This window comes from Equus asinus, chromosome 13 (assembly GCF_041296235.1).
Source record: "Equus asinus isolate D_3611 breed Donkey chromosome 13, EquAss-T2T_v2, whole genome shotgun sequence".
Taxonomy (NCBI): Eukaryota; Metazoa; Chordata; class Mammalia; order Perissodactyla; family Equidae; genus Equus; species Equus asinus.
Genome location: NC_091802.1, coordinates 45,474,267 through 45,490,891, shown reverse-complemented (window position 1 = coordinate 45,490,891; position 16,625 = coordinate 45,474,267). Strand labels below are relative to the sequence as shown.

General features: G+C 35.1%; 1 protein-coding gene and 2 pseudogenes across 1 annotated transcript in view; 1 reads left to right on the top strand and 2 right to left on the bottom strand.

Moving 5' to 3' along the window:
* Positions 1–16,625, bottom strand: part of LOC139040064 (uncharacterized) — a 46,059-nt gene that overhangs the window by 9,000 nt on the left and 20,434 nt on the right. Inside the window, exons 7-11 of the mRNA XM_070483435.1 lie at positions 14,580–14,684; positions 13,938–13,991; positions 13,453–13,557; positions 2,316–2,369; positions 1,530–1,634 (exon numbers count right to left, since the gene is read on the bottom strand). Of these exons, the coding sequence (XP_070339536.1) occupies positions 1,530–1,634; positions 2,316–2,369; positions 13,453–13,557; positions 13,938–13,991; positions 14,580–14,684 (423 nt within the window). The remainder of the gene's footprint in view (positions 1–1,529; positions 1,635–2,315; positions 2,370–13,452; positions 13,558–13,937; positions 13,992–14,579; positions 14,685–16,625) is intronic.
* LOC106843777 (NEDD4 family-interacting protein 1 pseudogene) lies at positions 270–1,484 on the bottom strand (annotated as a pseudogene).
* LOC106843778 (iron-sulfur cluster assembly 1 homolog, mitochondrial pseudogene) lies at positions 6,795–9,438 on the top strand (annotated as a pseudogene).

Genomic DNA, 16,625 nt, shown 5'->3' with positions numbered 1-16,625 from the left:
CCCCCGCTCCTTCCTGACCCCGTGCAGCAGCCATCACAGACACCAGGGGAGGGAGCGATGTTCTCTCCTACTGTTCCAGTGCCTCCGAGGCCGTAAGTAAGGTTTATGATCTCCGCCTTCTTGGTATTGTAGGTCTCTAACGTGTTGGCATTAGATTTATTCTCTGAAATTCAGTTTTTCCAATCCTTTGTTGTATTTTGGAGGGGAGAGAATCCCGGGTCCGCTCACCCCCCATTTTGCTCCGCCCCTTCTCTCTCCAGAAAACATCTTTAATAAATAAAGAGGATTCTGGTCCTGCAGAGATTTGAGAAAGTTTCTGGCATCTTCCAAACTTTTGCAAAATTGACAAGTCCTCCGAGAAACAGGAGAAAATCTAAAAATGGAGAATCAGAGCCAGTACTGACCATCAAAATATCCAGGGAAATAGGTGGGAAAACTGACAATCAGGATTCACTTAGAAAGAGACCAAATTCTGAAATGGCTCCATACCTTCCTGCAGCTGAGGTGGTTAGGCAAAAAGACACGAAAAACCTGATCCAGTTAAAGAGGAATGCCATGAAGAAAAGTTAACAAGAAAAATCTCATCATTTCCTATGTTCATTTGGTCAGCATCATCAAAATCAGCCTGACCCACAAAATCCTCATCTCTTCCAGGAACCAAAGGGATGGTAGCTTCAGCCGTGGTTCTCTCGGCTTCATCAAAACTGGACAGTGTTGTAGCCACATTATAAGATGGAGGCTTTGGAAATTCAGACTCATCTTTGTAGTCAAAATATGCTGTACTCTGCAGAGATGCTGCTATAAGGTGGAGGAGCAGCATCTGTGGCCTGTTCAGGTTCCCTGGGCTCTTCCTCCTAATGCAGCTGGTGGTACCAGCTGCTGCAAAGCTCATGCTTGAAGGTTGACTTCCAAACTGGTATAATAATATCAAAAATTTTAATTTCCCAGGAGTTGGAATAAGAATTACTTGTAGGGATAGATAGACCTTTGTTAAGAAGATGCTTTTAAAGCTCACTTTGGGAAGGTGTTGAGCCCTTGTGTTTGAAGGAAGAGAGAAACAACATTCACAATAGAGAGAAGAGAGAAATCTATCATCCTTCCAGAAATTGAGAAGAACAGAGGGAAGAGTTTTCAGGGTTCAACCGCAAAGGATAAAGGTCAAAAAAGGGAATCCCCAGTGGCAGTATATTGAAAAGTGACTCTGGGAGAGAACAGGAATTTCTTATGAAGACTTTAGCAAGGTTTACTGAGAAAGGCAAGATGTAAATCCCTCTCCTTCCTCTCCCTTTCAAAATCCTCAGTAACATCTTGCCCCCTCAACAGTGATTCTGTGGAAGAGAATTCTTTTGGCAATTGAATTCTATACTTGAGTTGGCACAGAGTAATAGAGAGACTATTCATAGGAGAGCAAGAGCTGGAGGATGGGTGCAGGTAAGACCTGAATATGTGGTCCTTTAAAATACAAATACCTTAAGTAGAACCATAAAGCTCAACTCTCTGGAGCTCACAGTAACATAAATGCAGCTCACCATCAATTGGTAGTAATTTCAGCAGTTCCAGACATTCCTTATCATTGACTTCTATCCCCATGTCTCTAAGAACATTTTTCAGATCACTAGCATCAATCTTTTCTCCTTTGAAAAGACAGAGTTTTTATAGGTAAAAACTTTAGAAATGAATAACTCAATATTTTAAAGAGGTTCATAAGAACATGCTATTAGCTATATGGTATGTATTTTTTAAAAAATCTACTTACAATGGCTTATATGGCATCATTCTCAATTTGGGGTTAAACAGCAAAGACAAAATGGGACATGGAAATGGAGTGTGTCAACAGAAGTCTAAGCAAAATTGTTCCTATAATATTCATATAACGAAGGCTCTCTTAATGTTGGGGATAATGAGCAAAATGAAATCTAGATACCAATTGGATAATGAATTACCAAAGGAAACAATTATGGCTGGAGATATTATACTTAGTAAATGATTGTTCACAAAAACCACATTATCTTGAGCCTTCCAAAACTTTACCTTATTTATTAATGTGCTTACCTAAAATTCAGCTATTGACATGTAGGCAAAGACATATATACATCTGAAAAAATCTCTACAGTACATAGGACTTGTTAGCAAAATCAAGTCCTTTGGTTTATTCTTAAAACAGATAATCCAAGATCAAATGTTATCAAGCAGAAATATTTTATAATAACTGGGTAAAATGGCAAAATTAATATGAACAATAGACTACTGGGACAACAGCATCTAAAAAATAATTTATTATAGAGCATTTGGGTTTGAGTGTTATAGAAACTTACCTGTAAAATCTTTCATTCTCAGTGTCACATTTTTCAGACCAACCTTCCCATCAACTGTAAGACACAGAGCAGTCACAGATCAACAATGAGACTGTTCCTTCTGTTTTCTCCACCTAAGATACTTGTCTCCAACTAGAATGTTATCATCTTGAATTTTAGTTCTAGACTATTATATTACATTTTTGTATAATAAATATGTACTTAGACATATGAATAACTTCTTTTAAGTTCTTTCCTCTACTTTGTTTCATGCATCCCACTATTTCCTCCTGTATTCAGATTCTTTTATTCTTTTGTGTGTAGTCTGTTTTTTCTCTTAACTATTTATAAATTTCTCTTGGTTCCTGATGTTATGAAATTTTACAAAATGTTTAGGTATAAGTTGAAAAGAAATTTGATCCTCCTTAGCACTCAGTGCCCCCTTTCAATCTAGGACTGCAGGAAAGGAAAATAAGAAATTAAATGATAATATAGAGCAATCCTAGAGGAACAAACTGTAGAAAACAAAAACAATAAGTAGGGAAGGGGGTAAATGAAATTAAAATAGTCTATGGGCTGGCCCTGTGGCCGAGTGGTTAAGTTTGCGCACTCCGCTTTGGCGGCCCAGTGTTTCGTCAGTTCGAATCCTGGGCACGGACATGGCACTGCTCATCAAGCCACACTGAGGCAGCGTCCCACATGCCACAACTAGAAGGATCTACAACTAAAAATACACAACTATGTACCAGGGGGCTTTGGGAGAAAAAAGGAAAAATAAAATTTAAAAAAAAAAGAAATTAAAATAGTCTAAAAACGTTGCACTATCTTGAAGAAGGATAAAAGTCCAACACAAAATTAGATTATGATCACCACAACTAGAAGGACCCATAACTAAAATATACAACTATATACTGGGGGGATTTGGGGAGAAAAAAATTGGGTTATGATAAATTAAGGATGTACACTATAATTTCTAGGGTAGCCTTTAAAACTTCCAAACTAACAAGAAAAATAACAAAAATCAATCAGTCTAAAAGAAAGGCAAGAACAGAAGGAAATAGAATATTAAACAGGTAGTAGAAGTACAGGCATTGAGTAAAAGTCAATTTAAACACAAATATGTCAGTAATTTCATAATTACTACCAATAATGCAAAAATGTAAATGATAGATTCAGATTGTTAATATTTTGTTTAGGAGTTTTGCATATTTGCTTATGAGAGAGATTAGCCTGTGATCTTCCTTGTTTGTCTTGTCTTCATCAAGTTTTAGTATTAAGATTATGATAGTTTCATAAATCAAACTGGGGAGTTTTTCTTGTTTTTATGTTATTTGAACAGTTGAGTAAGATGAGCATTATTTCTTAGTTAAATGTTAGGTAAAATTTACCAAGGAAGTGATCTAAGTCTCTAAAACTTAAGAATTTAAAATATCTGAAATATAAGGATTCAGAGAGGTTGGAAGCAAAAGGATGGGGCCAAGCCTCGTGGCATAGTGGTTAAGTTCGCACGCTCCACTTAGGCGGCCTGGGGCTCGCATGTTTGGATCCTGGGCATGGACCTATGCAACACTCATCAAGCCATGCTGTTGCAGCATCCCACATACAAAATAGAGGAATATTGCCATAGATATTAACTCAGCAACAATCTTCCTCAAGCAAAAAGTGGAAGATAGCAGATGTTAGCTCAGAGCCAGTCTTCCTCACACATACAAAAAAGAAAGTAAAAGGATGGATATAGACAATGCAAACACAAAGCAAAACTAAAGTAGCGTAGCTACATTAACATCAAACAAAATAGGCTTTAAGAAAAAAACATTTCTGAAGATAATGAAAAGAAGTTTAATTCACTACAAAGAAGTCACAATTCTAAACTTGTACATGCCTAATAACATGGCCTCCAAATACATAAAGAAAATTACAAAATTACAATGAGAAATAGAAAAATTCAAAACTATAGTGGGAGATCTTAATACATCTCTGTCAGAAGTTAATAGAATAAGCAGAGAAAAATCATTAAGACTATAGGAAATTTGAACAAGAAACTTAACAAACTTGATTTAATGGACATAGAGGCAACACTGTACCCAATAATTTCAGAATGAACATTTTTTCCACATAGGAAATATTTACAAAAAATGACTATAAACTGGATTATAAAGCCAAATCTCAACAAATTTAAAAGTAATGGCAATAAGCAATCCAAAAATAATATTAAGAAAACAGTTCCATTTACAATGGCATCAAAAAGAATAAATCACGTAGGAATAAATTTGACAAAAGAAGTACAAAACTCATACCTCAAACACTACAAAACATTGTTGAAAGAAATCAAATAAGACCTAAATAAATAGAAAGATATCTCATGATCATGGATAAGAATGCTTAATATTGTGAAGATGGTAATGCTCTCCCCTACCGCCTCCTGACTCCCTTTCTCCACTGCAAATTGATCTGGAAATTCAAGACAATGCCTATCAAAATCCCAGCTGGCCTTTTTGTCAAATTTGAGGAACTGATTCTAAAATTCAGATGGAAATGCAAGGTATCGTGAACAGCCAAAACAATCTTGAAAAAGAACAAAATTGGAGGACTTATGCTTCCCAATTTCAAAACTTATTAAAAAGTTACAGTAATCAACACAGTGGGGTACTAGCATAAGGCTAGACATATAGATCAATGGAAAGGAACTAAGAGTCCAGAAATAAATCTTTACATTTACTGTCAATTGATTTTTGACAAGGGAACCATGACAATTTAATGGGGGAAGAAGAATCTTTTCAACAAATGGTGCTGAGACAACTGGATATCCACATGCAAAAAAATGAACTTAGGCCCATTCCTCATACCATATACAGAAATAAATTCAAAATGAGTCACAGACCTAAAATTAAGAGCTAAAACTATAAAAACCATGGAATAAAATATAAGAATAAATCATTTTGACCTTGGGTTAGGAAAAGCATTGTTAAATATGATACCAAAAGCACAGGTGACAAAATAAAAAATAGATTAAGTGGATTTCATAAAATTTAAAAACTTTTTGGGGCTAGCCCCATGGCCTAGTGGTTAAGTTTGGTGCACTCCACTTTGGCAGCCCAGGTTTGGTTCCTGGGTGTGGACCTACACCATTCATTGGTGGCCATGCTGTTGCAGTGACCCACTCACAAAATAGAGGAAGACTGGCCCAGATGTTAAGCTCAAGGCAAATCTTCCTCAGGAAAAAAACCTAAAACCTTTTGTACGTTAAAGGACACCATCAAAAAAAAATGAGAAAGGGGCCGGACCCGTGGCTGAGTGGTTAAGTTCATGCACTCTGCTTCAGCGACCCAGGGCTTTGCCGGTTCGGATCCTGGGTGCAGACATGGTACCGCACATCAAGCCACACTGAGGTGGTGTCCCACATAGCATCAACCAGAAGGATCTACAACTAGAATATACAACCATGTACTGGGGGGCTTTGGAGAGAAGAAGAAGAAGAAAAAAAAGAAGATTGGTAACAGATGTTAGCTCAGGTGCCAATTTAAAAAAAGAGAGAAAAATCACAGAATGGGAGAAAATATTTGAAAATCATATACCTGATAAGGGACTTGTGTGGATATATATATATGATATATATATATTTATATATACATAATCTTTATCATATATATACATATTCTTTAGAATATATAAAGAACTCTTACAACTCAATAATGAAAAGACAACCCAATTGAAAAGTGGGCAAAAAATCAGAATAGACTTTCCTCTAAAGAAAATATACAAATGGCCAATAAGCACATGAAAAGATGTGCAATATCACTAGCCATTAGGGAAATCCAAATTAAAACTACAATGAGACACCACTTCACACCATTAGGATGGCTGTAAGAAAGACAGATAATAACAAGTATTGGCAAAAATGTGGAGAAATTGGAACCCCCATATGTTGCTGACAGGAACGTAAAATGGTGCGGCTCCTTTGTAAAACAGTGTCAGTTCCACAAAATGTTAAATATAGAGTTACCATATGACCCATCAACTCCACTCCCAGGGACATACCCAAGAGCAATGAATACATTCATCCACACAAAAACTTGCACACAACTATTCACAGCAGCATTGTTCATAACAGCCAAAATGCGGAAACAATCTAAATATCCGTTAACCAATGAATGGAGAAACAAAATGCGGTATATCCACAGAATAAAAATGAATTAAAGTACTGGTATATGATGCAACATGAATGAGCCTTGAACACACTATGCTAAGTGAAAGAAACCAGTCACTAAGGAGTACATATTATATGATCCCATTTATACAAAATTTCCAGAGTAGGTAAATATATAGAGATGGAAAGTAGATTAGTGGTTGCCAGAGGCCAAGGGGAAGAGGAAGATAGGTAGTGACTGTTAATAGGTAGGGGATTTCTTTTTGGGGTGATGATAAAGTTCTAAAATTGTTTATGGTGATGGCTGCATAAATCTGTGAATATACTAAAAACCACTGAATTGTATACTTTAGATGGACGAATTGTATGGTATGTGAATTACATGTCAATAAAACTATTGAAAAATAAAATAAAATAAAATATTAAAGGGTTAAGATCACAGAGTAGTTCTTCAAATACAACGCAATTAAGCTAGGAACAAACCATATGGGAGCACTCCCATATGTTTTTCCAAAAAAAAAAAAATACTTGTCTACATAACCCAAGAGTTGAGAATAAATCACAACAGAATTAGAAAATATTTTAAACTGAAGGACTAAAAAATATACCTATATCAAAATTCATGGCATAAAGCTAAAGCACCACTTAGAGAGAAATGTATGGACACAAAAAATTTGTTAGAAAAGAAAATTAATAAGCAAAGCATGCACCTAAATTAGAAAAAGAAGAGCAAAATAAGCTCAAAGAAAATTATAAAGATAAAAGCAGAAATTAATGAAATAGAAAATAAACGTAAAATGCAGAGGTTCAACGAAGCAAAAAGCTGTTTTTGTTTGGAGTGACTATTAAACCTTGTTAGACCCTTGGCAAGACTTACTAAATAAAAAGAGGAAAGGCATAAATAATTGACATTAGAAATGAAAAAGGTATTCCATATAAATCTTGCAAGCACTAAAAAAAAAAAAAGATGTGAAAAATAGTTTTATTTAAATAAACCTGAAAATTCATATAAAATCAACAAATTTCTAGAAAAACACAGCTTACTTACTTTTAAACTGACACAAGAAGAAACAGTCTATAATTATTAAGTTAAAAAAATTCCAACAACATGGGGCTGGCCCCGTGGCCGAGTGGTTAAGTTCGCGCGCTCCACTGCAGGCGGCCCAGTGTTTCGTTAGTTCGAATCCGGGCGCGGACATGGCACTGCTCATCAGACCACGCTGAGGCAGCATCCCACATGCCACAACTAGAAGAACCCACAACGAAGAATACACAACTATGTACCGGGGGCCTTTGGGGAGAAAAAGGAAAAAATAAAATCTTAAAAAAAAAAAAATTCCAACAACAAAACAACACAAACAACAGCAACAAAATAATAATTCAGGCCCAGATGTCTTCATTGGTTAATTCCACCACACATCTAAGAAAGAAATAACGCTACCTTATACAAACTCTTTCAGAGCATTGATACAGGAAATACCTTTTTTTTTTAAAGATTTTATTTTTCCTTTTTCTCCCCAAAGCACCCCGGTACATAGTTGTGTATTTTTAGTTGTGGGTCCTTCTAGTTGTGGCATGTGGGATGCCGCCTCAGCGTGGCCTAATGAGCGGTGCCATGTCTGCACCCAGGATCCGAACCGGCGAAACCCTGGGCCGCGGAAGCGGAGTGTGCAAACTTAACCACTTGGCCATGGGGCTGGCGCCAGGAAATATCCTTCAACTTATATTATGATGCTATCCTAACCTTACTAGCAAAACCTGATGAAGACAGCACAAAAAAGGAAAATCACAGGCGAATCTCTTATAAACATGGATGCAAAAGCCCTCAACAAAATATTAGCAATCTGAATCCAACAATATATAAAAGTGATAATATGCATGATCAATATATTCTAGGAATGCAAAGTTGTCTTAATATGTGAAAATCACTTAGTGTAGTGCCCTAGATTATTAGATTAAAGGAGAAAAATTATATGATCACTTCAATGATTATATGCAGTGATCAGGTGCAGAAAAAGAACTGGATAAATGTCAACATCCATAACAAAAACTCCCAGCAAAATAGGAATAGAAAGAAATTCCTTTAATCTGATAAAGGTTATATACACACAAAAAACCTTCAGCAAAGTAATATGTAATGGTGAGATATGGAAATATTTCCCTTTGAGGTTAGAAACAAGGTTGCCCCCATCATTACATTTATTCAATATTATACTGGAAATCCTAACTGGTGCAGTAAGGTAAGAAAGACAAAGAAATACAACGTATAATTACTGAAAAGAAAGAAACAAAATGGTCATCATTTGGAGATATGATTATGTGTATATGTAGAAAATCCATAAAAATATTCAGATAAATCATTATAATTTATAAAAGAGTATGGAAAGGTTGCTGGGGACAAGTTTACTAAATAAAAATCAATAATATGTTTTATGTATCAGCAACAAACAGAAAAAAGAAATCTTAAAAATGTACCATTTACAACAGTATGAAAAAATAACTAGGAATAATAGTATAAAAAATACCCAGGAATAAATCCATTGAAATAAGTGTAACACTTTACATAGAAAATTATAAAATAGCTGGCCTGAAGCACCAGGGCGCCAGGAAGGTGAAGCTGTTGGCTGTCTTACTCTGGGCCACTGTGTAGGCTGTGACCAAGAGGAAGCTGCAAGGCCACCTGGGCCGCCCTCACCCTGACACTCTCAGCAGTAAACCACTTTTTAAAGATAAGCCTGAACCCATAGGTGTAAAAGTTTGTGTCCAGACCAGGGGTTGTAATGGCCTTTCGTATATTCTAGAAAATACAAAGACAAAAGGAGATTCTGATGAAGAAGTTGTTCAAGATGGTGTTAGGGCGTTCATCGAAAAGAAAGGACAACTAATACTTTTAGGAAGAGAAATGGACTATGTTGAAGACAAATTATCCTTGGAGTTTGTGCTCAATAACCCAAACATAAAAGGAACTGTGGCTGTGGAGAAAGCTTTAATATTTGAAACCTGAAGACTAGTCTGGCTGTAAGCTCCAGGAAGCTTGTGGACGCTCTCAGGATTACTGAAAAAATCACGTGACTGTTATGTGCTTAAGATTTATAATGTATGGCTGCCTTATGAGAAAAATGAAGTGATGCATTTGGACAACGAAGCCAGTATGTTAGATACCAGAAGTAATATTGTATTCTTTTTAGGGAACAGAAAATGAGAAGCCATTGCTCTCTTTGGGTCATTTTTCTGTTCTGTAAGGAAAAAAATCCTACCCTGCACTTAAATCTCTTGTATCCTTTTTGTTAAAACTATTTTCATTAAAGTTGTATTTCTGGGAGGATTTCAGGAAATGTGTTCTTAATAGGTGTGCAGTCATAAGATCTCTGTTGAATTGCTTGAAAGTGCATCTCCTTTGGTGATTTTCTGACCAGATTGATGGCTTTTAAACTCAAAGGCAAGAAGTCCTGACTGCTGGTTGTGCATTGTTTTTTTTTTAAATATAAATTTGGCCTGACCTTTTTACATTCTTATAACGTATAATGTCCAACGCCTCATTTGCTTACTCTTTAACAGTACCAGCCGTTAAATGAAAGTATCAGGCAAAGATTTCCTAGAACTGTAGTGCAAAATAGCTCTGAGGGTTGGTATTAAAAGATAAGAAATACTTCATTCACCTGTTTTTTAATCCATTTGTTTTCCCACCCTAAATGTCTGCTCAAAGATGAGATCTCAAGCTGACTTAGATTCTTTTAGTTGACAAGTCTCTTAAAAACCATCTAGCTCAATTCTCTACCTCCTTGATTCTCTGCTTGAGGAAGCAAGACCCCAGGGAAGCTGAAGGGCTTTTGTCCATCCTCACACAGTAAGCTAGGTAGAGACAGAGCAGAGACTCTACCCCACACCCTCCCTTTGTTGTAGGTGGTATGTGTGCTCTGTGCTCTGAGATCCATGCTACTTGACTGTAGAGAGTTGGCACTATAGAAGAGTGGGGAAAGGACAGTTTTGACGGTGTTTTCAAAAATGGTGTTGGGAAAATTAGATATCCATATGAAAAAAAAAAAAAGAAATTTGACTCCTACATCATCCCATATACAAAAATCATTTCCAAGTGGATTGTAAACTAAATTTGAGAGGCAAAACAATCAACGGTTTAGAAGGTAATATTGGAGAATAATTTAATGACCTCTGGATAGGGAAAGATTTCTTTAAAAGTACAAAAGACACTAACCATAAAGGAAAAGATTGATGTATTTGACTACATTAAAATTAAGAACTTCTGTTCGTCAGAAGACACCATTAAAAGAATGAAAACGCGGGGCTGGCCCCGTGGCTGAGTGGTTAAGTTCGCGCACTCCGCTGCAGGCGGCCCAGTGTTTCGTTGGTTCGAATCCTGGGCGCGGACATGGCACTGCTCATCAGACCACGCTGAGGCGGCGTCCCACATGCCACAACTAGAAGGACCCACAACGAAGAATATACAACTATGTACTGGGGGGCTTTGGGGAGAAAAAGGAAATAATAAAATCTTTAAAAAAAAAAAAAAAAAAGAATGAAAACGCAAGCCAAAGAGAGAAGATAATTGCAATACAAATAATCCTCAGAGGGCTTTTATCAAGAATATGTAAAGAACTTCCACAAATCAATAAGAAAAAGACAACATAGTAGAAAGACAGGCAAGATAATTGAAAAGGCACTCCACAAAAGAGGCTATCCAAATAACTAACAGGTATATGAGAAGGTCTCAACTTCATTAACAATCAGGAAAGTATAAACTTAACCCACTATAAGTTACCCCTATACCCACTAAAAAGAAGCCAATCACAAAAAGTTGTGTGCTGTGTGATCCCACTCATAGAAAGTAAAAAAATGGGCAAACTATCAAATTTGAGATGCATATTTTTTTGTTAAAGTATGAAGAAAATACAGGGAATGATTACCATACGGATCATGGTGGTGATTAAATCTAGTGGGCAGTGTTGGGAAAGATAACAGTGGATTCTGGAATGCTGGTGGTGGGTATGCAGCTCTTTGCTTTATAATAATTAGCTACACTGTAAATTTATGTTTTACACACTTTTCTCTACGTATTATGTATTTCTCTATGTAGTAGAAGAAGGAAAAACATTACTCCAAATCCTGTCTCCCACAGAAATAATCACCAATTATTCCACAGACACTCATCTATGAAGGTGCACAGATAAGATAGATAGATATAATTATTTTTTCTAAAAAAAGTTATACATATATGGTTTTAAAAATAAAAATCTTGAATTTCCAATAAATATACTTCACTAAAAGAGATATTCTGAAGAGATCCTTTTAATTTTAAGAGATTATGAAAAACATTAAGAGGTTAAGTCATATTTTTAAATTTATCTTTCAATTTAAAAAACTATCAACTGATTCCCTGCCAGGAAAAGTACTTTCACACTTCCTCCCATTCCTTTTCCCTCAGTTTCATATTTTTATTATTTATGTTATCACTGCTACAGCGCCACATATAAACATGTTTTTTTTTCCATAATCTTCACAACTGTCTAGTATTTCTTCTATATTTAAATAGATGCACAGCACAGGTCATCACCAGCCTTTTTACATTGTTTCTTTTTGCTCAATTTTAGTCATCACTTAGTAACTGTATTTCATCATAGTTTTTTTTAAGAGGTGCTGAATTCAGTTAGTTTCTTTCTAAGTTTATGAAAGTCTGAATTTTGCCTTTATGTTTGAATGACATCTTAGCTGTGTATGTTCTTTGTCACATTTTCTTTTTCAACTTTGTAGACATTCCTCCACTCTTTTCTATAGAATCTTTTATTTCTTTGGTTGTCCTCTTTAAACATTTATATCTTTAGGTTGGTCTCCTTTTATTATTTGATTGGTATTAAATTTCCTTTGCTGATCTTTTTTTTTTTTTTTTTTGCAGGGGAAGATTCACCCTAAGCTAACATCTGTGCCAATCTTCCTTTTTCTTCCTTTTCTCCCCTCAAAGTCCCAGTATATAGTTGTGCACAGTTGTAAGTTCTTCTGGTTTTTCTATTTGAGCTGCTGCCACAGCATGGCTACTGACAGACGACTGGTGTAGTTCTGCACTTGGGAACTGGCCCGGGGCTTCTGAAGCGGAGTGTGCTGAACTTTAACCGCTAGGCCACCAGGGCTGGCTCTCCTTTACTGGTTTTTTACTTTGTTTTTGTTGTTCACTTTCTTAGGTATTGGAGGAAAGAAAAACTAGACAGATTTTGTTTTCTTCATAATCTTAAACTAAAGTCCTCTGGACCAGTTTAGATGGTATTAAAATAAACAGTTTCTTGAAGATTTGAAAGAACTTACTCTTAAAACTCTCTGGGCCTGTCACCTTTTGTTGGAGTGATGATGGTGGTGGAGAGTTGCTAGGTATAATTATTTTCTAGTTTTTTTCAACTATCGTTACTGGTCTATCTATATTTTTCACTTCTTCTTTGATCAATAGAAGTAATTTATTTTTTTACCCTGGAAAAATGTTCATTTTATTAAAACATTTAACCTCTTAACCTTAAGTTATACATAATATCTTATTGTAATATTATTATTATGCTCACTATTCATAGTTATATCTCTTTTAAAATTCTTAATGTGCTTCTTTCTATCCCCTTTTAATCTTTCTGTCTATATCAGAACAGCTGAGGCATACATACTGGAAATAACCATTAATCGATTTTAAGCATTCCTAATCATAGGATGTTCTCCTTTTCTATCAATTACTGTTTAATGTTTGTTTTAAATCTTTTTCATTCTATTTTCCTTCTCTTCCTCATTTTTTGACTGGAGAATGGTCTGTTAGTACTCGCACTAATTTTCGTTATTCATAGTGGAAGACATTTGCTGGTCTTGGATTAATAAAGAGACAGATGTGCTTTCATTTAAGATCTGAATTCGGCCACATGCTTTTCAAAATGCCCTTTGATACCAAATAAGCACCATCATTGGTCTATGGGTGCTCTCAAACCCAAGCCATCCTAAAGGGCATATGATTTTATTTACAATGCTCACCGTCAACTGGTAGGTTTTGTGAAAAATCTTCAAGTTCTTTATGTGAGAGCTCAATTCCCATATTTTCCAGAAATGCGTCCAGGTTATTCATATCAACCTTTCCTCCTTAGGAGAAACAAGGTATCATAAAAAGGCAGCAAGATGTGAAAAAAAAATCCTTATTAATTCATGTATATTATGGTTACCACTTTAACCATGAAGACATTAAGGTCCAGTAAGACCTAGTCAAGAGTGCAAGGCGAGTCAACATTAAAATTAGGTGTAGAATCTCCTCCTCTGACTATACCTTTTGTTCATATCAACAGAGTGCAAGTTCCAAAAGGGCTGGGTAATTTTCCAGGGATTTATGGCATAACATATCTAACGTATCCATAAATATTGGGGAAATACACATATGGGATTTTTAATGTAATAAAAATAAGTTAGTATATGTGAAAAATAAGAGAATATCTCAGATGTATCTGCTTTTTCATCATACTACTCACTTTTAAGAGTCTTCACACCATCCAGCAACCTTTTTTGAAACACTTTTCCTTCAGCTGTAAGAAAAGGGATAATTCAGGTCAGAGAAAAATAATAAGGGAAATTCACCTAAACAATAAAATTTCTACAATTCTTCCCCTGATCCCATAATTTCAAAAAGATAGACTTTTGAATGATTTTTTTCTGAAATTTATCTAATTTGCTCTCAGATAGTAACAAAGTTTTCTGGAGAAAAATTTTAATGAGGCAAATCTGCTCACTCTTCCATAAAAAGCATGATTATTGGCTTAAAACATAAAACAAATATCCCATCTGATGTGATTTTATCTCTGACTTCTTTCCTTCTACCCTTTACTCTTCCATTTTTACATCCTTCCACTTACTCTCAGGCATATTAGTGGAATCAAGCACAACAATACCCATATTTTATTGGCAGGGATGAGTGAAATAGCTATTGCCTCCCATAATAAAAATTAAATGACCCAGAACTTTCTTTGGCAAAAATCAAGTAATTCTAAAAGCTTTCAAAAATGGTTAACAAAAAAAACCAACCTGGTAATAGTTTGTTATCATTTTAGAAGAAAATCTCATAGTCTAGCAACCTAAAGCCCCTTGAAGGATACATATATATTTTAAATCCTTACCATCAACTGGTAGAGTTTTTACCAAATTCAAGTATTCCTCATCTGTGACCTCTAATTTCAAGTCTTTCAGAGCATTTCCTAAGTCACTGACATCTACCTCCTCTCCTAGAAAAGACAGAAATGGCAACAAAAAAGAATTTGAGAGGAACACAAAATTAGTGAGTTATTACAATCAAATGTTGGTAACTAGCAATATTTTCACTTATGCACCATTTAGATAATTTCATGAGTATTTAAAAATCATGTATTATACAACACAAAAATTAAAATTTATAACCACCTTGACTGATTATGTAAACAAGCAAAAAATAAAACAAAAATTCGGTTCCTTTCTTCACAAAATAGAAATTTACATATTTCTCCTGATAGATTTGAAATTATCATTATGTTAGGAGCACTACAATGTTAGACACAAATCTCATTTAGAAAGGTACATAGATTATATGCCTTATATGCATTAATTATTAATTAATTAATACAATGTAATAAAGATATACATAGTTGATGCTTATTAGAAGGTATGTTTAAAAAATGGAGGCTCAAGTTTCTATAATAATTTTTGTTTTGCACTAATGTTATGGTAAATAAACTTTTGATTATTACAAATACTTTTATACTTTGCAACTTTAGAGAGGAAGACAATTTTGGTTTAATTAAGCCTTTTGGTTTAAATCAGAGGAAAATGAATCTCTGAGCGCTTACTGTCAGCAAAGTCTAGAATCCTAAACTTTTAGCCAATAAGTTATATATGTTGCATATTTCAAGTGTATATGGCTAGTGTAGGGGAGGAAGACATTTCCTCTACCCACTCTGGGTTCTTCTGGCCAGAGAACGAATTAAATTCACATGACACAGAATAACAGGAGAAAATTAAACAAAGCTTTATAACATGTATACATGGGAAGGGCTCAGGCAAACTGCGCAACTCGCCAAAATGGCTGAAGCCACCACTTTAAATATCACCTTCAGCTAAAGACAAAGGAGGATGTTGGGGGTGGGGGGAGTTAGTTACGGAAGATTACCAGACAAGTACAGTAAACAAGAGTAAGATTATTATGCAGATTTAAGTCCTTGCCTTCTGCATGGATTAAGAGTTTCTAGAGATAAGGTCATCCCCCCTTCTTCCTGGTACAGAGAGGGAGACACCTTTACAGATGGAGATTTTCTTTACAAATGTAAATGTCTCTTAACAAAGGGTAAGTAAATTCTACTTTTCAGAGTTTCTTTCCTGTCTGCAGTTTTTAAAAGTAACCAGCCCAAAATAATCCTCATGCCAAAATGACTTATCTTGGGGTGGCCAATTCCAGTCCCCCACTCTAGTATGGATTTCATTTTATTTATTTTGCTTGGGATTCATTTGGCTTCTTTAAATTGGCACCATTTATCAGTTCTGGAAAGTTTTCTTCAAGTTTGCCTCTGTCTCATTCTCACTCTATTTTCTTCCTGGCATTCCAATTAAATATATGTTAGATTTTCTTATCTATCCTCTATATCTCTTCTCTTTCACATTTTCCATTTCTTTGTCTTTCTGTGCTACATACCTTGTAATTTCTTCAGTTCCTTAGTCCTTTCTTCAGCTGTTTATAAACTACTATTAAATCCTTCAAATATTTTAAATTTCTACTATTTTCATTTCTCAAAGATCTATTTGGTTCTTTATCAAATCTGCTTGCTCTTTACTATATATATTCAAGTCTCTGTTTTAATTCTTAAACTATATTAAGCATACTAATTTAATAATTTTTTTGTCTGACAATTCCAAAATCTAAAATCTCTGCTGATCTGAGTCTGCTATACGTTGTTCATGATGGTTCTTACTCATGGTGCCTTGTTTTCTTGTAATAATTTTAGACTATGAATTGCTCTTCATATGAAATTTTTTGTTTTGAGAAGAATCTTTTTGGATACTCATCTGAAGTTTTCCTTCAGAGAGTATCTGAATTTGCTTATGTCAGTTGCCCGGGGGCATTAGTCATCCGGGATCACTTTAAACTAAATTTTTAGCAAAAGTTAGCGTGAATTTGGCAAGTAAGCCTGTGTGAAGAT